This window comes from Diadema antillarum, unplaced genomic scaffold, assembly GCF_040938485.1.
Source record: "Diadema antillarum isolate AM-2024a unplaced genomic scaffold, OU_Dant_1.0 seq00001455_RagTag, whole genome shotgun sequence".
In the NCBI taxonomy this organism is placed as follows: domain Eukaryota; kingdom Metazoa; phylum Echinodermata; class Echinoidea; order Diadematoida; family Diadematidae; genus Diadema; species Diadema antillarum.
Window position 1 is genome coordinate 1,626,977 of NW_027272201.1, and position 25,647 is coordinate 1,652,623.

Below are 25,647 nucleotides of genomic sequence, written 5' to 3' on the forward strand. Positions count from 1 at the left end.
TGATTAAACAAAAAATATGGAGTGTTACTTTTTTTTTTGCTTTAAATGATATTTCATTTCCTTCCTCTTGCCATATATTCACAATACATAAAATAATAGTATGCATTCTGAATACACAAAATGACTGTTTAAAAAACAAGACAAGATCATCGATTGCAGGATACATGGAAAAATACCTCATAGTTTTACTCATTTAATGAGAAAAATTCATTATTACTCAATGCAATATTTGATTCAGTAATATAAAAAAACCTTTCATTATATACCTTCATAGATCTTATCACTCGATGATAATAACAATGCAAACTTCTACATAATCACTTTATTATCTTCTTCTTTTCCAGATAGCTTGAAGATGCGAAATTATTATTGCAGCGGCGAGCTGCTAGCCATGGATCTGTAGCTGTAAGCTGTGTCTCTCTGGATCTGCTGCCCTCTTCGGGCATCAGCGGACAGTGTTACTGGACATGACCTGACAAAATTCAGACGCGTTTTTGTCAACCTCAGCTGAGAGCCTGAGACCTTATTTATCCTTTCAAACGGCTTTGAGAGACAAAGCGAGTGAAAATGGTAAGACATTAAGTTTCTTTTGCAAAATGCGTCAAGCTTGTAACTTACGGAATTAACACAGTGTGCATGAGCAAAATGCATTGAATGTCACGAGCTGCGGCTGGAAGGCTCATGCGTGGTCCCACGCGTTGTATTATAATGCATGTCAGAAATTATATTGCTTCGACTAAAGATATCAGCTAGAATCCCTACTCTAGATCCTATTTTATTTTGTCTGTGCCCTGAGACTGGTTGAGTCAAAGTCGAAAGTAAGATAGATTTCTAAGTCGCAGTAAACGTCATCATGATCATGGTCATCACATTGCATTACACAGTGAGTAAAATTAAAATTTGAATAAGGTGTCATTTCATGGTGTCACGCTGGAGTGGTAAATTTTGCTGTGCACATTAAATTTTTAAAGACCTCAAATAGACACTCTCATTGGAAAATAAATCTACACTTAAAATTGTCTAGAGGACTGTCACTGAATTCAGATATATATCAAATGTCATGTGTGATGTTTGCTTTTTAGGATATTTGTTTGGGATCCGGAATAAAAAGAGAGAAAACTGTCCTTGAATATGTCTAAAAATATGTTAATTCCGTCCCAGCATGGGAATTCGATATCGCGATAATGGCTTGCTATCGCTAAGCCAAGGCTACTACACGTATGTTAGTGTTACGCGCTCTGAAATACGAATCTTCTGCTACCAGCTCGTTCGCTAGCGCAGCGCTGCAGCCCTGCGAGAATCCGAACCACAGGATGTGTCCCGTTCGTGTCGCCACTGCTTTCACCACGCTCAACTCCGCGAGCTCGAACGAAGACTGCTCACTGACCAATATCGTGTGAAAATTGTTCCTGCAAGTCCTACTTTGTGTACTCATTGCATCTTTCTATGTGCTACTCTGCGCTACCGTGCCTTGGTAAAAGAAAACTCGTACGAGCATTCAAGATTGTTAAAAAAACACTAAAACTTCAATAATTTGGACACTCTCATTGATTAATTTGCGATTTTTCACGGAAAACTCGCATGTGATCGATTCAAATTTAAAAATTAGCCTTGGATTTCACTGTTGATTCTATGATATATCGGACGCATTCCCTCACAGGATGGCTGCTTTAGAGAGCAGCAGTACTGGGAGTAGCAGATCACCGTACATGAGTGTGAAAACCGAATCACACAAAGTGAAAAGAATATTCATACGACCAACCTTCACAGAGCACCCCGCCGATAGCAAAACGATCGCATGGAATCGGGAACGATTTACGCATTGACTTTTCGGACACATCCGCGACAGCGCCATCTAGTGCCTATGCGCGAACCTACCTCAAACAGTTACACTAAATTTATTGCCGTGTTGGACGATGACGCAAGCGACCAATAATTCGACCACATCACCATCCAAAATTTGACTGCCTGCTACATGAAGAAACCCATGGGCTTTTGTGCTCGGTCGAACCATGGTGCGGGTGCCAATAATTAGTCTTGATCTAGCTAGGATTTGTAGGAAGGTGTGGGTGGCTGGGTTCATCAGTTCAGGGTGAAAGGTCAAGGAAGATTTGAGATAGATCTAAATTACACAATGTATGCACAACACCGGTCTTGATTCGCTGTCATCCTTTTATCAAGCGTGATTTTAAAAATCAATAAAATAAAAAATGAATGGATCCAAAGTTGCAATGCCACACTTGATGCAGATCAATGACAAAGGAGGGATCTTTAAGTTTAGCTTAAATATTATACGATTGTAACTCGAACCTGGTTGCATGCACAGTTAGAAACATGCATCATTAAAGTCAGTATCATTAATCATCATTGTACCATTATTGTCCAGGTAATTATGCAATGTTATTTCTGTAGAATATACACCGTGTACTGCTATTGTGGCCATGTGACTAACTGTGCCACCCTTTGCAGAAAATTCTGAATATACTTGTGCAGTTTGTAGAATTAGAGTAGGTTTTTATATCTCATGTTTTTGCTTTACCTTTTTTTTTTTCCAAAAAGGAAACAAGAAAGATAGAAATGTGAGCCAATAGTGACTGGTTTAAGAAGTTATACCTTGTGCCATCCAGTAGGATATGTGTAAAAACATAATATAGGGCAAGTCCAAGATAAGGTCCCCTCAGAAGGCAAAATTTCATCTTTGCTCAATATTGACATGTTTGGTATCATTTTGAAGCTTATGAGTTGAAGTTTTGATTTCCATGGACAAAAAAATTATATTACGTAAATTTATGCAAATTTCAAGGGCTTCATTTGCATAAATGTGAAACACAGCGTTACGTATGGGACATTTATAAAAATTCATATTAATTCAAAGGAAAGCAAATGATATTTGATTAATATGTGGACATAAGAAGTTCATCAAATAGTTTAACTTGGTATGAAAATTTAGGGATTATGCAAATGATTATGCAAATTAGCTCGTGTCCTATCATGAGATGTCCCATACGTAACAAATTGAGGTCATTTTTTTAGGTTTATTCTGAAATTGCTAAGGTTATATTAATGCCCTTTTGGAAAGTTCTAATTTATTGTTTAGAGAAATTAAATACCATAGAAAAAAGAAAAAACAGTAAAAGGAATATTTTTTATCAGGCATTGAAATAATATTACGTATGGGACAAATGCGTTACGTATGGGACATCCTCATACATAATGCATGTGAATGCATGTAGCTAGCTGGGAAGGTCTCTCAGTACACAAATGGTCAATCATCCTGCAGAAAGCATCCCAACATTGTAGCTACTTTTTGAGTTATAGACACTTTAGACAATACATGTATTTGACTGAACAATTTTCAGAAAGGGGGAGGGGAAAATGGCAAAATACACAATGAAAAATCAGCATTAAAGGGATGGTATAGTTTTTTGTAGAAATGGGGATTCAGTTTTCAACATTTAATGAGATGATTGGAAACCAATTATATGAATTACTAAAGAGCATACAATCCTAAGACTAGAGGAATTCAAAGTTTAGTGATTGAGATCCAATTTGAAATGGTTGTGATATAAATATTAGAAAAAAATATAAAGTAAAATGATTTTTTTTTTAAATTGCAAGTGATACACAAATTGTCCTTATTCAGGTTTCAATAATAGCCACGACAAAATTCATGGGTATACATACTAAGGTGTGACTCGTATCAATGACCTGACTGCTAGACAGACATCATATATCTACTCGATCACTGGGGTTCCACGCAGCAGGTATTGCTTATTTATAAAAATTAATATTTCTTGTGTCAAGTTGTTTTTTATTGAAACAAAATGGCAAACTGCCCTTCATCAATGGAAGTAAACACTTTAAACTATTCAATTTTTCAGTAGTAACTATCCTGATAAAAATATGGCATACATACTCAGGTTGGTCTTAAAAGTATAGAATATGATTAGATATGATTATGATGGTAAATATTTGGGGAATATTGTTCCCTTGTCTATCTGGATCAGTATTTGAGTAGTTTTAACTGATTCCATTTCAATAGAAAATATGCAAAAATTTGTTTATGGGTATTGTGCACAATTATTTTGCGAAATACCCATAAACATGTCTCTCCACACACTAAACGAATGGGGGACAAAGGGCATGCATACTCAGGTTGGTCATAAAAATATAAAAATATGATTGAATATGATTAGGATGGTGAATATTTGGGGAATATTGTTTCCTTGACAATCTGGATCAGTATTTGAGTAGTTTCAACTGATTTTACTTCAATAATTATGCAAAATACCCATAAACATGGTTCTTCACACACTAAATGAATGGGGGACAAACTGTCCCATACGTAACTGTCCCATACGTAACACGTCATGTCTGTCTTTAATTAGAACCTGTAATTAGAGCTTTTTACCTAATGACACGAAACTTACCTGTGATAATCTTGAGTGTTGTGACTTTCATCACAGTGAGTTACAAGTTGAAGAATGAAATACTCTCAGAGAGTTTTGAGGTTGAAAAAAATGTTCAAAAAAACAAAATTTTTCTGGTCCCATACGTAACGGCACATATTTTCTCTTCTAGAATATAATTGTGAAGGTCATTTTTCTCCATTTTTTGCATGATTATACTTCTCCTAGATATCAATCACCATGATAAAGTTCAATATGATCAAAAGCCATTAACACTATTTTTCAGGTCATAAAAGTCTCTGAATGTCCCATACGTAACGCGCGTGTTATCTTGGACTTGCCCTATAATCCTTTGCTCTCTCATGGAAAAGTGTTGATTTCAGTGGATAACATGTAAATTTACCAAAATGTTACCTCACCCGGGCCTCGCTTCATCAAAGTTCTCAAGACTGTAAACACACATGTTGCACCTAGAGTGAGAGAAACCTGTGTGAGGAAGTCGAGTTGAATTTGGCTGAATTGTGACATTTATGCCATCTCATTAGGCAACTTGATATTGAATCGCCGCCATGGAGTGCAGTTGATTAGTGGCACAGTATAGCACATGCTATTTATGGGATTCTGCATGAGTTACTAGATTTTCTAAATGTTGAACTAATTCTGTTTTCCTTTACCCTTTGTATTTCCCAGTCTATTATGTCATATAACGGTTCGGCCATTGTGGCCATGATTGGCAAGGACTGCGTGGGAATCGCTTCTGATCGGCGATTTGGTTCTCAGGCCCTGACCATCTCCATGAATGCACAAAAGATTTTTGAGATGGGTCCAAGGCTTTATCTAGGACTCTCTGGTCTCGCCACAGATGTCCAGACAGTGTAAGTCAGTCATTGAGTTTCATGTTCATTGTGGTCCCAGTTTTTGTAGGTAGTTCTTTTTTTTTCTCTCTCTCTCATGGAAATTAAAGGCACTGTTTAAAACTGTTGGCTCAATTTAAGAAACTGATGAACTCTGGAACACTGAACTATATGATTATATTATTTAAATGAATGATTGAACATCTAAAGGTGTAACAGATATTAAAGTTATATCTTCGCTATCAAAATATGTATGTCAGTAAACTGTCTCTGAAATGGTTGTGAACAACATTGCTGACTGGAAAAATTAAGTAATGAACAACATTAAGGACATGTACTGCTGCTTATTAGAAAAATGAAGTGTAATAAGTCCAGTCACTCATAGGTATTCACTTTTTCAAGCACTTGCCCGTCATTTTCAAAAAGTTTTTCCAAAAGCTCCAGTTTCTTCTGATGCAAGATAATTGTTGATTATGTCACATCATAATGCACATTCAATTGGTCAATTCCGAGTCAGTTCCGAGTGTAAATATCAGTCACCGAATGCTTATCAATTCTTTTGTGCTTTGCACATGCATTTATTTCTTTCTGTCTACCAACAGAGCTAACAGATTAAAATTCAGAATGAATCTGTACACATTGCGAGAAAACAGAGACATCAAACCACAAACTTTCATGAGCATGGTGTCCAATCTCCTCTATGAAAGAAGGTAAGTTTCAAACCAATGTGTGTTCTCAAAATCATATATGTACAGAGTAGGGTATGTCATGTTTGTGTTTTGCTGAGTGTGACAAGCTATTGATGTTTATTGAGCCAGGTGTTTTATGCCTGAATTTGTCTAATTTTTACAAGCTAGTGACTGGTGGAGTTGAATGTTTTATGTTTTGATATCATTAAATGTTACAAGCTGGTGATTCTTCAAGCCAGTATGTCTTTCAAGAATCTATGTCCCCTAATAATGTGATGTTACACACTGTAGGTGCAGCTGGGCTATTCCACGGTTACTCACGTTACACTTGGAGACACCTTCACTCATTCCTGGAGCTGTAACTCCCTTATTATAGATATGAACCAAACAACTTTTTATCACAACAAAGTATACAGTCTGACTATCCTTTGTATAAAAACAAAACTTGAGAAATTTTGATATGCTCCTGGCAAATCTCTAAAATGTGTCGGTTTCTCACGTTACACGATTTGGACATGCATAAAATGAAAAGTCGACAAAAGTGAAAAGTGTCCTCATACCAAGCCTTTATGAAAGTTAATTACATCCATTTCAAAGAAGTACAGTAGGGAGACAAACTTTGTTTATAGTATGAAAAATAACAAACGCATTCTTTTTTCTTGGGGTGCAGATAAGGTGGTTACTCACGTTACGGTTACTCACGTTACATTTTGTCCATGTATGGTCCTCAATATAAATGTCACAAAAAAATTAATAATGTGTGTAGCATTCAAGTTTCTTTTTCTGAAATAATGTGTGTAGGATATCAGAGACCAGTTTATGTTTAAAGATAACATTCTGAGTAGGTTTCCTTTTCTCTTTTACTTTAAAATTGGACAGTATATATGCTATTTATGTATTTACTATACTGTATGAGATCTGGCATGGGCTTTGCAAATGAAAAAACTCGAAAACAAATGCATTCAATTTAATTTCTCGCCTCAGCATCAATTACAAAGTGTAAAAAAGAACAGCAGTAAGTATAAAAAAAATAGACAAACATAATTAAATACTCTTCAGATTGGCTATACAATAGAACCTAGACATAGACTCAAAATCCAAATCAAATGTTCACATTGAGCTCTCCTTTCTTGATACTGTCCATGTCATTTAACCTGCATTTTGACTATCCAGCTGATATGTGTTTGTATTGAAAGTTAAAGTGTCCACAGTTATTGTCAATACTGATAGCTGGTGCATCTATGGTAGTTTTTTTCTTTAAACATCTTCTATTTCATGTAAAAGATTACAAGGGTTGGGCCATTTCCAATACATCCCAACTTGCTCCATTACAGATACAGTGTAAAATATACTTGATATGTAGAACTTTGAAATTACTTCTCCAGGATACATTTTTCTGTCTTACTCCACTGTATACCAGTCTCTAATAGATAGATGGGTTCTCTTGTGCCTCCTCTGACTCTGGTTAAACTTGACTTGCTGCATTTTGAGATCTCGTTAAAATGTATTACATTTAGGGTTGTTATCACATTTAGGGTTAAGGTGTATTACATTTAGGGTCGATATTACATTTAGCATTGATATTACATTTAGGGGTGATACACTGGGTACCAGCACTGTCAGAGTTCATGATTCTTATGAATCTCCACCATCCTTGCACAAATTGCACTCATTCATCCAGCGTGCTCACTTACGTGTAGGTTCACTATGTACACAAGAATCTCTCTCTCTGGGAGCTCATGCAGAATGGGACATGGTGATGATACTTTGTGAAGAGCACTAATTTCCATGATGAAGTTCTTGTGATATTTACTGTACGTATCTTAAAAACAAACATTGTGGGGAAGCTTGTTTGAAAGTTGGACATGATCGAGACAAAGTTCAGTAAATTTTACTTATACTTTCCCACTTTGACATCTGGGAACACCTTGTAGAAAAGAGCATGCATTTCCAAAATTGACAATGTCATGTACCAAGCTCATATTTATTTATCTATTTGTTTATTTTTTATGAGGAAAGAGTCACATCAGAGAGGGGTACTCTCATTTCACTTTTAATTAACCAAAAATAACTTCAGAGCTTACCATGAGACTTAAAATTTGCCATCCCACAGTAAATGTTACCTAAATTCATAATTTTTGCTGGTTACTCACGTTACAAAATGGTTACTCACGTTACAAGGTTACTCACGTTACAGTTTTTCTTCATCATTTTTATAAAGATTAGTACTTTGTTGTGATTTTGATAGTCATCACCTTGTCAGAGTTTGTTTGAAGGAAGAGAATTTCAAATACCACCAATTTAATGTGACGAATTTTTCTCTCAGAAAACAAAGTCAGTTTTTTTGGTTACTCACGTTACATCGCCTAAGTGGGTTACAATATTTATTTTTGAACGAGTTCTACAAAATTACTTGAAAAGCTGTTGTGTATTTTAGGTAATTTGAGTCTTCTAAAATTCAGAAATGAATAAACTGGTATGATGTTGCAATAATGAAATGGTAATATGCCATATTCCATTTTTCTCTATTTTTCTTGTATTTTGGTACGGAATAGAAGTCACAACTTTCAACCATTTTTCCCCAAAGTAAACGTATGAAAATTAACTTTTTATTTTTGGTTCCTGAAAATATCATGTATGAAGGACTAAAAATGAAAATAACACAGAAAAATATTGAATTTGAATTTTTAAGCTCATGTCCACCAACCTGTGGAATAGCCCAGCTCCTGCTTTGTGTTGTCTATGAAATTTCACAGATTCCACTTGTGACTTGAAAGAAGTATTTTCTTCATGTTTTCCTTCACACTGCAATCACATACACAATGTTATCACATATCTTATAGGAGATAGTTAAAAGTACAACTTTTGTACTTGCTGCCACCTTCAAAATTAATTGTAGTGATAGCAACACTTCAGTCACACTGCAATGAAGCTGTACATGTAGATCAGCACATTAGAGTCCTGTTAACTTTCAAATTTTCACTGTTTTACTGAGCTATCCAAACTGCTTGTCCTTTGTGTAATGATTTTTTCTCTTTCTCCATTGTGGTTGTTAAGAGTGTCAGCTGCAGCCAAAAAAGCGCATTTAAGTAAATAATACGTAGATAAAGTTAGAATATGTAGAATGTCTGCATAATGTCCAGTAGTAATGATAAGTTTGTGTGATCACAGCATTCACAAAACCATCTCTGCCTCTTTCCACGCTTCCAAAGATTCGGGCCGTACTTCATCGAGCCTGTGATCGCGGGCCTCGACCCAAAGACCCTGAAACCTTTCATCTGTAACCTCGACCTCATAGGCTGCCCCATGTTCACCGACGACTTTGTCGTGGGTGGAACGTGTACGGAGCAGCTGTACGGCATGTGTGAATCTCTTTGGGTTCCCGATTTGGTAAGTATATTGTCTGATGCCACCATGGGAGAAGGATTCATGTGCTCAAACTTCCAAAAATATCTGAAAGGAAGTGAATCATGGATCCTTTTTTCCCCATATCCAGTGCAATTCATGACTGAAGATGATAAAGTTAAGAGGTTGTCTTCTTTTTTTCCCAGTTAGAGTAGGAGCATTAAAACTTAATTGTGTAGAATAGACTGTAACTTGTGATTGACGCTTTTCACTATGTGCGGGGGCAGGGGGTCTTCAAGGGAGCTTTGCTCTCCTCGACATATTTTAATCATGGTGGTTCTTTCTTTGTATGATAATTTTTTTTCAAAATGAAAGGTTTGTGTCACTTTTTGTTTTGCTTGGTTTTCCCTTTTTCCACAATGACTGCTAGTCATTTGTAAATTTTGTGATTTTATGTGATTGTAAAACAAAAAACATATCATTGAAAAAAAAAAATACATACATCCATGACTTGCCCAAAATTATAGCAAATCTGGGCTTAGCTGGATTTAGCTTTTCGAAGCATTTGTACTCCCAAAATTAGTGAAAGGCAAATTCTGTTTGAGAATGATTGAACAAATATTTTGTATCTGAACATGCCTGATAGTTGAGAATTTGTTGGAGTATTATGGTTGTCCAAGGTTGATACATGTATAGACTATTGATATTACAATTATGGGAGTGCATAGTTTTGTGATTGACATATGCCCTTCTCCTCAATTCATGCAGTTCTTGATTGAAATTCTAACCATTACAAAATTTAGAAATACTAAATTTTGATTGATCTAGTATCAGTGATTTCATTGTCATATTTATATGTTTTTGCTATCTGTGCTTTCTTGAATTAGGAAGACCCATAGAATCTGTAAAAAAAAGAAAAGAAAAAAAGAAAAAAGAGCTTTAATCTGTACAATTATTTATGTTTGGTTCACATATGATTACATCCCTAATGGTATGATATCCAAATATACTAGGTTCTGCTTTAGGTAGCAAGTCCTTGCCTAAATGGTAAAATGCATTGCTCTTATATTTCTTGTTTGAAATAGCTGAAGTGCATATTCATACATTGTAAATGCCACCAGTATGTCTTAGATTGCATGCAAATAGAGACTGACCATGGAAAAAACATCAGTTGAAAATACTCAAAAAAGCAAAAATGTGGTACCTAGATTTACCCTAATCGATATTCTCATGGACATAAGAATAATTCTGGTGCAAAAATAGTTAACAAGCATAGTGATATTTATTTATAATTATATGCAGTATATTATATGTATTTTGTATTGACAGCATGATTTTGAGAACTGCCATAAGCCGAGGATGTTTCTTCTTCCATTTGAACATCATTATACAACTCAGCATTTCAATATTTTGATGATTGTTGGGTTGTGATTTTACTTGTAGTCACAACAAATAAAGCACATGCCCCCATTTGTTCGTTTTATTTCTGTTGTTTTAACAAAAAAAGTGGGGGGTGGGGATGCAACCAATGCACCCCCGCCTGGATCCGCCACTGATAAACTGACACTTCTTATGCTTCTTGCCCAATCTCCCACCAGGAACCTGACGATCTCTTCGAGACCCTCTCCCAAGGCCTGCTAAACGCTGTCGACAGGGATGCCCTCTCAGGTTGGGGAGCAGTGGTACACATAATGTGAGTAGAAACTCCAATATATATCAGTCCACCACAGTAATGCTGGGTTCCCACTTTCCATTGTCATGTGATCCGCTACACATACCACGATTGGCCAGTAGTAGCTGATCGTGGAATTTTTTTTTTTTTAATGTCTATGACAATTAGCGCCATGATAAAAATCATGGTCTGAATTGTGTTATCATGGTGATTGTATCAGATCTGAGGCCAGTTTTGGTAATTATGATAGTTTTCAACAATCAATGTGATTGCCACGACTGACCTCACGATCTGATAAGATCTGATACAATCAACTCGGTTACTCCATGATTCAGACCATGATTTCAATCATGGCGCAAATTGAGATAGACATAAACATAAATTCCACGATCAGTTACTAAATGGCCAAGAGTACATGTAGCTTGCGTAGCAGATTGCACGACAGCAGGAACCCTTCATAACACTTGCATGCTTTCTCTTGAAAAAAAAAAATCACTAGGCATAAATATCAACAACAGCAAAAGATGGTGAATTTACAAAAGGGTCAGAACACTAAGGGAAATATACCTAGATTTGGATGTAGCTTTCAATTAGGAAAAGCAAGGGATCTTGGTTGTCTGGGAATGTAAACAATATAGGTTTGATTGTCTGTTTGAATTGTTTGTTTCACTGTGTATTTTTTATTCTTGCCATTTTGCTCTTCCTAAGATGTATACCTCAAGAGAAATGTTGCAATTTCTTCGACAGATATTACATGCATTACCTATGATGACGCCCAGTAAAGACTTGTAGTGGGCCATTCAGCAGATACAAATGATATATATTCAAAATGTTCCTACATGATAAGAAAAGTACGATGTTAAAAGCACAGTCTGATGTATCTTAAACTGGTAGGTGGTGCACATATGATGAGATTTTTTCACAATTTCACTGGCGAACCGACCAGGGGCCTCGTGAATGCTTCCTGGCGTGTGGACTTGAAATTCTCTGATGAATGTACCACGGCAAGAAAACTAACCATTACATGTATAATAAGTTGATATGTTTGTGCGGAATACATTGGAGAGAAAAAAAAAAGGAATAAAAAGCCATACAATATTAAACATGAGATCAGCAGGGAAGAGGAATTGCTTTTAGAAGAAACTGAAGTATTCCTTTACTTTTGTTAAAGCTGTAAATGTGTGAATAGATTTCCAAAGGTTTTGAAAATTGCTTAGATTTCTGATTTATTTTGATGTGTGTATGATTTGTATATTAATGTGTGTTTTTTAGGTAAAGCTCTAAAGTTTTGGATAGATTTCTAGTCACTCTATAAGTTGATGCAATTTCTTATTCAATTTTTGTGTATTTTGTGATTAATTTGACAACTGTGTTTTGTTCTCTATTTCTTCATTTGATTTGCATCTTCAGAGAAAAGGACAAGGTGACGACAAGGGAACTCAAAGGAAGAATGGATTAGCTTTTTTTTTGTAGATGATTTTCTTTCCTGTCGATTTTTCTTTTTCTTGTAAATTGTTCCGAAGTCAATGTTTGTCATCCGGAGTGTGTAACTTGGCATTTTCAGTGATAAGGATGGTGCATCATCAACAGGGTTAAACAGGATCCTGCCTGTCATACCATCCCAATACACTTATATTCACGGAACAAAGTGGATATACCGCAACTTTCAGAAACAATGACAGAGCTGCTCCTCCATGACCTTTTCCCCACATTCTTTAACATGAAGAATGAAGCATTAAGCACGGCTCTCTAGAAGTATTTTGAAGTTTTCCAAAGTGCTAAATCACAATAGAATGTATAAAAAGGCAACAGTGGTTGATGTACAGTTAAATGACCCTACAGGTAATGATCAAAACTTCCTAAAACACAAAGTCTACTGTTTGTGTATTGCAAACACTATTTTTCATGCATCATGATCCAACACAATGTATAAACTGAATGATTTGTCAAATTTCTCTGTCAAAGTTCTCAATAAGAAATTGAAATAACATGATTTAGGATATGAATTATTAAAGAGTCCTGGTGATTATGATACAGTAATTTGAAAATGAGGTGTGTATGACTATATTCAGCAAAGATGTGTTTGATGTGTGTAAATGTGTCAAACAAAAAGACCAATCACAGCCTAAGTGTACCCGTGATATGTTGACAAGACTTTAAATCCTGTTAAAGCTCAAAGATGTGACTGTCCCACTGTTCATCAATGCCATCCCCCCCCCCCTCTGTTTGGTGGAAACTACATGTGTTATGTGTACACTGTGTACATAAAATGTACCTCATTCTGTTGATGTTTTTAGAAGGTGATATGTACATTCTTGATATTCAATTGATGGTAAAAGCTGGTGTTAGTGCAGCCACACACTAGAAGTTCCTACCAGAATTTGATGAGACTCTTCAATAAAGTGATTACATATCTTTGCCTTGTTGGACTGAAATGTGGTAAGACAAATTATGGCATCCTCTAAGCACTCATGAGGAAAGCTGGTTGTATTTTTGTTTTCTTCCCTCACTGTCCTCCAATCTGCCTCCAGTCAGCGACAGAATTTCTTTATCAAGTCTCTCTACTCTGCATTACATAACTACATTTTCATAATCTGAAGATGGTCAATATATCCAGTGTATATTAGTGTATAAGCTGTTAATTTTGCGAATTTCGTAAATCACAGTTGGACCGCAAATTTAACAACACACGAAAATGTCACCATGCCGTAAGGTAATAGTGTTCTTATGAAGGCCTCTGTGTCAATTCCCATAAACAACATCTCACGAAAATGTTCGTGACCTCTTCATTTGCGAAAATAACAGCATATACAGTAACCACGGTTAGTCACAATTCTCACAGTGAAATGTCGACGGTGTCAGCTCTCATTTGCAGTGTAGCAGAAATCTTGAAAGAGAAATGAGCTCAGTGCAGCCACAAAGTGACAACTCACAGCTCGCTAGGAGTTCATACTTCCACATCTAATGTATTGTCACAGATTGGCCCTAGTGGGACATTGACTTGTGAATTACAAAGTTTAATCAGAAGCTGAGTGGAATTACCATTAACAATTTTTAGAGAAAATGAAAGGAAATCTTTTAAAATCTTTCAAAATCAGTGACTGCTAAATATTCATGCACTTTGACAGTTGACTCTATCTCTTCTGTTAGAAAGAACCATCTTAAAGATAAAATGAGATTTCCAGCACTTGTAGTAACAGGAACGGCGCAGTGTTTCCAAAAGTGTGGGGGCCCACTTCCGGGTTTCATGAGCTAACAAAGTGATGACACCTTATGTATTCCTTTGTATGGTGCACAAAAAGTGTGGGGGCCCGAGCCCCCGCGGCCCCCACGGCTGCGCCGGCCCTGAGTAAGACTATCAAATTGAAACTTTGTATGTGCTGGATCATTTGCTCAAGATTGCATTTTGATACTGTATACACTGTTATTTTCATGTGGGTTTAATTTTCGCGAATTTCGCGATTCACAGTTGGATCGCGAATTTCGCGTAGTTGGATCGCGAATTTTACAACATGCGAAAATGTATCCATGCACTAGGGTAATACTACATTTACATTAGCATTGGCGTCTATTCGCGAAAATGTCTATACATTGTAATATCTGTACACAAAAATAACAGCTTATACAGTATATTGAATGGATGGAGAAATACAAACCTTATTCTAATGTGACACAGTGGTCTTTGCACTTTGCTTGAAGTTTAGTGTACTGCCAGTTAGAGAGCTAATAAATCAGCTATGAAGTACGTAGCATACCATTACTTGGCATATAAAAGAAAGTTACTACTGAGGGAAGTCAGTGGAGTGAAGTTCAAAGGTAGCTGTGATCATTCACGGGTGATTTCCAGTCAGTAATTTTTGGTTTATGCTTACTAGTATGTAAACCTCGGATATCAGGTAGATTCTTGATGGTGTCTCTGCCAACATTAATGAGTGTGTTGTCAGAGGTTAAACATCCAGAGCGTGTCATATGTGATGATCATATTCCAATAAATCAAGAATTTGTACATTGAAGACACATTGTGGTGCTGTTTCATTTTAATATGCTGTACAATGGACTCTTGTATAGAAAACAGTTTATCTGGTGTAACTCTCTTTAGATTTTGAGCTTGTTTTCCAGCATCATAGATCAGTCTCTTTTATCTTATTGTTTTTCAAACTCTTTTTTAAACAAATACATTGTATTTGATATCATAAAGTTATTTCTCAAATCCTAGTGAGTTTGGGACAAGAGTCCATTGTGCAGCTGCAAGTCTTTCTTGTTGGAACTTGGAAAGATAGGTTGGGTGGGAAGATTGTTGTGTAGTGTGTGTTGGGACAAATGCATATACATGTATAAACAAACTGGTTCATTTACATTGCCTCATCAGCCTAATATCAGTTTGCACGTGTTCTGGGGAAGATTTATGAATTACTGTGTGCAGCAGCCAAATCTGCTCCATATAGTCTACGAAAGCCCCCACTTATTATACTTGCTGTCGGATTTGTGCACATGTGAAATTAACATGTCAGTCATTAAAGCTGTGTAGATTGCTAGATATAGATATATAGAGAGAGATAGATACTGTAGATAGATAGGTAGATAGATAGATAGATAGATAGATAGATAGATAGATAGATAGATAGATAGATAGATAGATAGATGAATAGATAGAGAGATAGAGAGATAGATATAGATAGAGAGAAAAAGAAAAAAAATTTAATATTGATTTGTTTGCATTCTCAGAAAACAAAACTGTCACCAGACTCGTGAATTATTTAGTGTAAGCTTAGTTCGCTCGCTGGATAAGACTACAGAGTATTAATCACAACGTCCCTAGTTCAAGTCCCCCTGACAGGAGCAGAAGTAGCCCAAGCACTATATTTCTTCTCAGCTAGTCTTTCAGAAGGGACTTGAGTGTGTCACCCCTATGATTGACTATTCATTGCTTTCCTAGTGGCCATATTCAAATTCAAATACAGTATATGTATACCTACAGCTGCATATAGAAGGGATTAACTGCTTCATGGATGCCACATTTAAATTTACACTGTATTATTATTATTATTACAGATATTTTGATGATGATGATGATGATGATGAAGATGATGACGATGATGATGATGATCATCATTATTTATTATTTTTTTAAGCAGTTAACAACATAAGGAAGATGAGAGATCAACAACAGAACTTCTTGAAATACATAAATGTTTATTTATTCACAAATATATCACATAAACATGCAGTCAACATGAAAACCACATAAGAAAAAAATAAGAGATATTTACAATGAGTACAAAATATGCAGATTATTTGCAGGACGGACCATAAGCACTCAGCAAATTGTGCTTGCAAAATGTAGCTGTGTAATTCAACCATTCATTCGCATGAATCGAAATAGGCAATCTGATTAGTGGTTATCATCAATGTTTGCATGGAAGCAAATTATAGTTCCATCTCTAGACCATAAACTGAAACAAGTGCAGATAATCATAATTATGCTATAAATAAACAAGATTGCGATACATCATAAAGTAGAAACACAGGGTTGCAGGTAAATGAATCTGCATATGCATAGAGGAAGTATGACAAAACAACATTGCATGGGGTGCATACTATGGACTATTCATTCATTTGAATGAACAATGTGGTGAAATGACTACCATATACTTGTACATTGAAGGTTGACAGAAACACAAAGAATTGTTTTATTACGAACTGATCTGCTGCAGTGTATCCCTTCACAATGTGATCTTCATCTAGACTTTGCCTCCGTGAAATTATCACCTCATGGCTTTCAATGTTCGTTTGTTTTGCTGTCTTGAAGTATAAAGCGTTATTTTTGCTGTTAGTTTGTGTCCAAACCTGAGCCACATCACCAGAAAACACCAGCAGATATTGTAAATGTTGTCTGAGGACACACAAAAAAATATGTTTGGAATCACCTATAAAGCGATAAGAAGATCTCATTTTTGTTTTATTTTCATTCTCAAAGATTTTCTACCTTAACCTAAAAAAAAACAACAGTAACCTCTTTCTCTAAATAGTGAAATTTTTGCAATCGTCCTCTGATTTAATGTCTAGCTTCACATATATAGATCTAAAAGCAGATTGCGTGACAGTAACCACGACAACCAGTGTTCCTATAACTTGAATGAGGTAAAGGCAGCATCAAAACACAGGTGAAACTTTCAATATCAAGCAGAGTGGCGTCCTTAAAAGCACATCTGACCACATCTGATGCTCTGTTGTGGGCTGAATGTTGGAATGAGTGTGCGAGAGAGATGGTCCAAGGGGAATCTTGACTCCAGATGAGTTAAGCAACGGGTTGGTACTGCTCCACCCTCTCCAGCAAGGCATCAGAGTAGCCTGGAGAGTAGTACCTGAAAATAACAAAGAGAGATATGGACTGTAATTCACAATCGCCTCAGCACTTGGTGCATTGCTCATAGTTACTTATCAAAAGAAGGGATACCTTATTGACAACATCTACCCGTCACCTTTAAAATGCCATCTCTTTGTATTACACTCTCATTAGGGAGAGATAAATCTGACTCAGCATAGGTAATGATTGATATTTACCATGGCGATATATCTCCCTCAATAATACTCCTTCTAATACACTTCTATCTGAATAATCACTGTCATGACAGCGATGAACCTTTTGAAGATTGTTAATCTTTGACTCCTTAACCCATTGAGGACGGGCTGATTTTGCTACAATACGCATTTCCCATAGACACTTGCCCGAGTATACTCGTGACTCATCCTCAATGGGTTAAATAGGGGAATATTGAATAAAATGACACAAATTTCTGTTTGTGGGACAAAGAAAGATGGCATAATTTTCGGGACAAATGACATTACATAGTTAATGGAAAAAGCTTAGAATAATGATAATGAATAGGAATGACACAGCAGTGCTGACTTTTAGACGTGATGCATTCAATTTAAGAATTTATGCTAATATTCCTTTTTACACTGGAGTAATTGATGTCTTTAAGATCACATCCAAATGTAGCTTTGTCATCACATCATAACCCATTTTACTCCATTGTGAAGAGTGGTTATGCAAACGAGAGAGTTTCACTCAATATATCTTAGCTGCTGGAGTCTTTTGAATTGTTTGAACCTTGAACTCTATGAAAAGGAGCCCTGTGCATTATCACACATCTGTCTTTGAACAGAAAAAAAAACCACCAATTACCAAACCACAACAACAACAAACCCTTACAGCAGCCACTTTATTCTTTATGCTTGTAGCTTATGTCTTTGTGAGTACCTTGGATTGGCAATCACACAGTGGACGTTCCCTTTATGAACAAATCCCCGCATCCACTGGATGACAGGACAATAAACAAGAGGTAGGGTAGCGAGTCTCACCTGACGATCTCCTCGGGGAAGCAATTGTTGATGGTGTTGATGTACTCGTGGAGGGCGCTGCCGGGCTCCGCCTTGATCTCCTGCACCTTCTTCAACCCCCCGCTGGTGACAAAGAGGCGGCGGGCGTTGGGGTCATGGGGCAGCACCTTGCTGAACTGGCCCACCACGTGCTTGAGGATGTTGGGTGGGGCGTCGTGGAGGAGCGGCTCCAGGGCGGGAAGGTGGATGCACTTTTGGAGGATGTTCTTGAGGGCACGCTTAGCCTGAAGGGAGGTAACAGAAGAGGGTACACTCTTTATGGATGCATAGCTTGCAGTGCACTAAAGTCATTTAGTTTATCCCCTCCTCTTTCCCTTATGTCTATTTTCCTTTATTTTTATGTTTTCCCTTATTCAATGTGCATAGAAAAATTAAATTTATTTTGTGTGATATGCACTTCATAAAAAATGATTAATTATTATCATCTATCCACATTCCTTTCTTAATGTTAGCTTGGGTTTAGACACCATACATGTTGATTTGATGTTTGAAAGATTGTCAGTGTTTACAATACAACTTTGTACATCTTAGAGAGGAGCATTGCTCCTTTTCACCAACTCTCTCCAAAGTACCATCTATGCATGTTCACAGAGAAATATAGAACAATTATTAATGAACACAAAATAATATGTTGCAACTCACTGTTAATCCTGACAAGTTTGGAGAACATGTACATGTATTGAGAACAGGGATCAAATTGTTGCTTGCTACAACTGTAATAAGACAGTAATAAGATAGGGGGTGTCACGTCCAACTAGACCCCATGGAAGACTAGCCATTGCAGCTGAATATGAACTATCCAGCCATCTTCTCAGATGGAAATGAAACAAACAAACAAACAAACAAACAAACATGTTGGATGGGTGGAGATGTTGGCCATACCTTGGTCTGAAGGTCCTCTGAGGCATCTGCCCGGATATAGCACTGCAGGAGCCTAGGCAGTACGTTGGCCACAGCAACGGCCTTGGCGTGCTCCGGAGTGTGACGCCCGATCTGGCCCAGTGCCCAGGCAGCAGCTGCCTGGATGTGGTCTTCAGGCTCCTCAGCCAGTGTGATGGCCAGCTGGGTCACCCCCTGGGGAAGGAAAGTACAGCAGGTGATGCAAGATGGGATCAACACTGGGGCTGACAACTTTTAAATCCAACTCAGAAGTGACAACATTACACAGTCTTCTTTTGATCAACTAAACACCATGTGAAAGAAAGGAGACATACAAATTTGCATGGCAGTCCTCTCTGGTATAGGACGCTTCCATTATAACCAACATGGTTATAACAAAATTTCATTACAATAAAGTAAAAATTCTGGTCCAAAAATGAATATCTTTATATACTTTATTTGTTTGCCTATAACAATATTTTGCTATAACGAAAGAAAACTGTTGGTCCAGAGGACTTCGTGATACAGAGTCACCTATATTATCCTCGTTCACAAAGTTCATAGTTGAAAGGGGGAAGCAGGGCTGTAATAAAACAGACGTTTTGCCACACATCTACCTGCCAGACATGAGACTAGATTTTAACTGGAACAACAAATATCGCCTTGACACCTCTCTTGATGTTAATGCTATTACAGTAGTGAGATAAAAAATTTCAGTTGGCATTCTGTCATCAATAAACATCCAATGTCATTTGAAATCAATACACAACCATGCCAACGGATTGACCTTCCTGGAAAGAGACACTCACCTTGGATACGATGACCGCCATGGCAAGGTTCTCGGAGTGAGCAGCGACATACCCCAGCATCATGACACCGGGAAGCCTGACGTTGCCCTTGGACTCTCCGACGTAGTCGACGACGGCCGCCACCCCGCCGGCGTTGACAATCAGCTGCGACAGCTCCGGGGTGTGCTTGGCGATCTCGCGGATCAGCGTGGCCACGTTCTTGCGCACGTACTCGTCCTGGTCCTTGAGGCAAGTGAGGACGGCGGGGAAGATCTCAGCCTCGACTACCATCTCGGCCAGGTCCACTGAGTGCTTTGAGATCTGGCTCAGGGCTGAGAAGACTTGGCGCTGTCATACAAGAAGAAAAAATGAGCAGATACAAACTCTTCATCACATTTTGACATTTTTTTGTGTGGAAATATCAAATAATAGCACCAACTGGTCTTGACTTCTTGTACATTTAATTCCCAGACTACAGGAATTTCCATTGTAAAGTTGGGGAGTTGAAGAGCAGTAGCAACTAAATATCACTTGAACATGGGGTATGGGAAACTTCAAAGAGAACAATAGAAGCAACCAGGTAGAAAAATACTTATTCTCTCCACACTTTACCCTGATCTTGATGAACAGAAATAACACAAGAAAGACCATGTTCACATTTCAATTTCAAGACCTTGATAAGTACAATTCCACTTTGTCAATGTTGTCTCAGTACCATCCATCCTGATAAATGTAACAATGTCCACACTGAATGACAGAAACCTTAGCATAATATAATTTTGGATATATTGAGATAAAGGGGAACAGCTCCTGTGATAAATAACAATGTTCGTGATATATATTCAAATTTCATTGATTCGTTTTAGAAATAAAAGGTGCTCCTAGGTTGTTAAACTTATTTCAAAAGAAAAGCAACCAATTATTTTTTGATGAGAGAAAGAGAGGAATATCAATATTCCCTCCTCAACCTAACAAGCAACCTCCCGCCTAAAAAAAAAAAGATGAAAAAAGAACGAGAATTTGCTGATAACACATCTACAAATTTACCTTGAGCTTGGCATCTGGGTTGAGGATCATCTGGGCCAGATGGGCGATGGCTCCGGCATCTACCACTGTCTGGGCCAACTCTGGGGAGTGCTTGCAGATGTCACTGAGGGCCGAGGCAGCGATGCGCTTGAGGGAGAGCTCCGGCTCCTGGATGCACAGGACCAAGAGTGGGACAGCCCCTGCATCCACAACGGACTGGGCCAACTCTGTATAGGTTGGGGGGGGGGGGGGGGATACAAATATACAATTTCAAGTTCAAATAGAAGGTGGAGATAATCAAGTAGGTAACTGAGGTCCTTGAACACTTCTCTAATACAGGCTGATACATTGAGATTAAGATGACACAATGCAACACTAGATTACATCAAGATTGTAACAAGGATTAAACATGATGTAATCAAATACATCTTATTCCCATTCCTCATAAGACCCGAACCGATTAAGTAAACTTCAGTCCATCAATGTGATATTAAGGAAGGAGAAAGAAGAAATAAGAAAAAGAGAGCAAGAGAAGCCAAAACATCAACAATGACAACAACCAATCCATATCCTCATATCACTAGCAGTGAAAGAATACTGTAATTGCAATTGAAATTTTCGCGCATTTTGCGAAACCAGAAACTAGCGCGACAATAAAAGCATGCAAATATTTTTGCTTGCCATATGTTCCAGTAATGGATATTTTGATTTCGCTGAATTCAAAACACACGAACCTCATCTTATCCGGCCGAGAGTGAAACATTACTCGAACGAAAATATCCACTTTCACAGAAATAATTATGTTTAGTTTTGAATATGGGCATATGAGGGAACATCCAGTGATCTGTTTCACACTCTGCTGAATATCATACATGTACCTTCTGTCACAATATCAAAATGATTATGACAAAGGTACATAAGCCTTAGCGTTAAACACGATACTGGTTAATGAGAAAATTTCAGTGCAAAATTTATGGTCATACTCATGTTTCTTCTTTACAAATAGAACAAAAGCAAGGGCTTTGAAGTACTTGAACATCATGTCACTTTATAGATAAAGAGTTCTCTAAACAATTCCAACTGATGTAAGTACCTGTGACAGTTTCAACAACGGGCTGCCATCTTTCTCAAACGATGGCTAATTGGTAGCCGATATTTAGGTGCCAATCATCTATATTCATCAACCATCCTTATGAACTTATTTTGCATATCATATCATTTTGTATGCCAATCACTGGCAGCGATTTAGGTTACAGTAATTTCCTGCTCACCTGCATTGTGCCTTGCGATGTAGCCCAGAGCCCAGGCAGCGGCCTCCTTGACCCCAGGGTCAAACTCCTCCAGACAGATGACCAGAGCATCCAGGGCCCCACAGTCCACCACAGACTGGGCCAGCTGTGGTGAGTGCTTGGCCACAGCACGCAGGACAAAGGCAGCCGCCTTCTTGTAGAATCTCTGTAAAGGTTGTAATTGAATGAACAAAGATATAATGAATACTTCTGAATAATTCAAAACGACAGTTCAATATGAATACAGTTGCACTTGGATGAGGAAATCTGCCTTTTGTGGCAAAATACAGCTTGATTTTAGCTGGTAAATGTAAAAGCTAGAAAACATCCACAAAAGAACGACAAAATCAACAATTTCTCTTTCCTTTGACTCCTGACAAATAGATGCATCCCAAAATAATTTCATGAGGCAATAAATAAACTTCCAATCTCTATATATATCATCAATGTGTTTGCCATTGTTTTCATGTGGCTGCAAAACTTGTGTAATAATGGTTCTATGCTGTGATAGTAACATTACAATGGGGAATAATGACACATATGAGAACATTTGGGGAGAATGATACAATGATGTAACTCACATTTTGCTCAGCGAGAGAGTAGACCAGCTGAGGAAGGATGTCTCCCTTGACAACGGCCTCTGCCAAATCGTCATTGTAGTTGGCCAAGCGGCCCAGAGCGAGGGCGGCAGTCTGTTGGATTGTGGGGACGATGTCCAGAAGTAGTGGACGCAGCAGAGACATCACACCTTGACAAAGAACACGGGCCAGATAAAAGCAGTGGTGAAATAATGATCACATGATTATCAGTTTACTTATATATGTTGCATATATTCTACAGTTTATTATATTGGTGTGAGATGTATAGATAAATGGCATTTTTATTGAGGTATATTCATGTCTTGCAGTTCAAAGACTGAATTGTACAATGAATAAACACATTCTTAAAAAGACATTATGAAAGCATAAAAAGAGACTTTGATACATGTACGGTAGATGTTCACTTTACAAATACTAATCAGAGAATAATGTACACAAGCACACATGAATACATCATAATGAGCAGTGCAGGCTCATATAGGAAATGGCCCTACAGTGATATCCATGGATGAAAAGGACTACTTTCATAATTAATTTAAATATCATGTAAGTCAGGTACCTGTCTCTGAAAATTAAACCATAAGGGCATAAATCACATCTCAATCTAGATATTTCAACCAAATTACAAAATTGCAAGATTAATGTGGCACTGATCAGACATGTTAATCATGACCAAATTGACTGCCATAGTATTTTATGTGGTGACAAAACAGAAACCCTTTTGAAGTACATCTTTCTAGCGTTCACACTTTCCCATGTCCCAACTTACCTGCATTTTGTAGAGTTTCAATATTCTGTGGCCTGGAAGCCAACTCTGCGACAGTCTGGACAAACGTTGTCCGAGCTTTCTGGTACTGCTCAAATACTGCAAAAAATAAAGGGAAGTTTAATAGTTATAAAGTATGGAGCAGCATTTGCTTTCTACACAGAACGTCTTTGATTGCCTGGTTGGTGGAAAACAAAGTAACAATATTATGCTATTTGAATGTCAGTCTGTACAGATTTCCATTTTTAGTCTGTATTATTTCTGACATATTCAATTAGATTTACATTATACACACCAACTCATACAAGTGGCATAGGTGCAGCGTGGATCATTTTTGTCAATGGCTAGGACTAGAATGCCTAAACTCCTGATGAGGCACATCCAGTCAATGTCATGTTCAAATAAAGTGGGAAAGATCATAATCACTGCACATTGGTACTTTTCTCCTTTTTTTTTCTTCTTTTTTTTCAGATATCTATTGACCCACTTTTAAATCTCTCAGATAAGTCTCACTGAAGTAACTCACATGTAAAGAACTCAAAGTCATCAGGCCCTACAGCAATTCAGAATTTAGAAATAACTTCAGACGTGCTTTCTTTCAACTTCATTTGTTACATATATATATATACTCTCCCAACCCCTTATTGTTTGTGTTAAGCAGAAAGTCTACGTGTTATGTAATTTGCATCTCCACAGGCTATAACTGTGCCATAGTCCTGTGTTGAACTTGTTGCAGATCCTATTCTTTTTTGGGCCTTTTCCTATCATTTCTAATTCTAAACGTTCGGCTTCTGAATGGTCCCCCAAAACATAAATGATCACGTCTAGCTGTATATGACTGTTGTTTTTCATGTGGAAATAAATTAAAGATTAAATTAAATGAGGATGCATAATTTCTAGATTTCAGTGTCCCCACATAAATGGACAGCACATTGACAGTGGTACTGTAGACTTTTAGATCTACAAGTGTTTTTATCAAATTAGATGACTGGAGCTAGATAGACTTCGAACTGCATGTAGGTGCCTAGTAAATAAAGTTCTTTAACTTCTTATATTATGTTTTCACTTCATCATTTCCATTGTTATCCATTAGCACTTGTCCATGGCAATGACAATTTGCATGCATTGTCGGTTGTGTCTTCTTGGGCTTGGCTTGTGCACAAACTTTTGGCCAACTGTGAGTGAGTCTAGTCTACAAATATTAAAGTTGGCCAAAAGTTTGTCCACAAGCCAAGCCCAAGAAGACACAACTGACATTAATGACAACACATGCAAATTGTCATTGCCATGGACCAGTGCCAATGCAATGGATAACAATGGAAATGATAATGTGAAAACATATGATGATAATTAATTGATATTCATATTGTCAGATCCAGTGAATGAGTAGAATTTCTAGCTAACGTTAGGGTCTATCTGACAATTAGACGTCTATGAATAATTTATTTACTGATAAAGATGACATCATCCTGGATTTCAAGGCATACATGCTGCTACCTAATAACTTATGGTAAATAAAGGCATTTATATATTACTAGGTAAAATCAAATCTAACACTTGTCTTGACTTGAGTGTCTGAGCTGCTGTGAGGCACATCTTATGTTTACTGCACACACACACCACACCCGGCACCCTGGCCCCACTCCTTGTTCATTCGCATCCACAGAGCAGAGAGAGGCATCCCGTGCCGCGCATGCCGAGATCTTTTTGTGACTGCTCCCACACAAAAACACAGGCACATCTGAAATTAAAACCACCAAATTCGTTAAGTAACGAAATACTGTCATCACAAATGCTTCATTTACCTTGTAATACTTGTCTCGAGCTCATCTTGCCGTTTTCTGCGATAAAATGTCACTGTAATCGCTAATATATTATCCTTTTCTCAGACACGACATGGATTTCTAGCAGCCCACACGCACAGGTT

At 37.4% G+C, this 25,647-nt stretch overlaps 2 protein-coding genes across 2 annotated transcripts; one reads left to right on the forward strand and one right to left on the reverse strand.

Moving 5' to 3' along the window:
* The first annotated feature begins 498 nt into the window (after positions 1-498).
* Positions 499-13,240, forward strand: LOC139709654 (proteasome subunit beta type-3-like). Its single transcript, XM_071621615.1, has 6 exons — positions 499-570; positions 5,100-5,284; positions 5,866-5,973; positions 9,165-9,342; positions 10,896-10,990; positions 12,380-13,240. Exons 1-6 carry the CDS (start codon positions 568-570, stop codon positions 12,426-12,428), a joined length of 618 nt encoding a protein of 205 aa, XP_071477716.1. The 5' UTR covers positions 499-567; the 3' UTR covers positions 12,429-13,240.
* A 3,967-nt stretch (positions 13,241-17,207) lies between these two features.
* On the reverse strand, positions 17,208-25,550 carry LOC139709655 (sperm-associated antigen 6). The gene is made up of 9 exons (XM_071621616.1): positions 25,526-25,550; positions 23,724-23,819; positions 22,937-23,103; positions 22,338-22,521; positions 21,088-21,293; positions 20,062-20,388; positions 19,256-19,447; positions 18,335-18,597; positions 17,208-17,334 (listed from the first exon to the last, which is right to left on the reverse strand). The coding sequence occupies exons 1-9, from the start codon at positions 25,548-25,550 to the stop codon at positions 17,268-17,270; spliced, it is 1,527 nt and encodes a 508-aa protein (XP_071477717.1). The 3' UTR covers positions 17,208-17,267.
* Between the last annotated feature and the right edge of the window lie 97 nt (positions 25,551-25,647).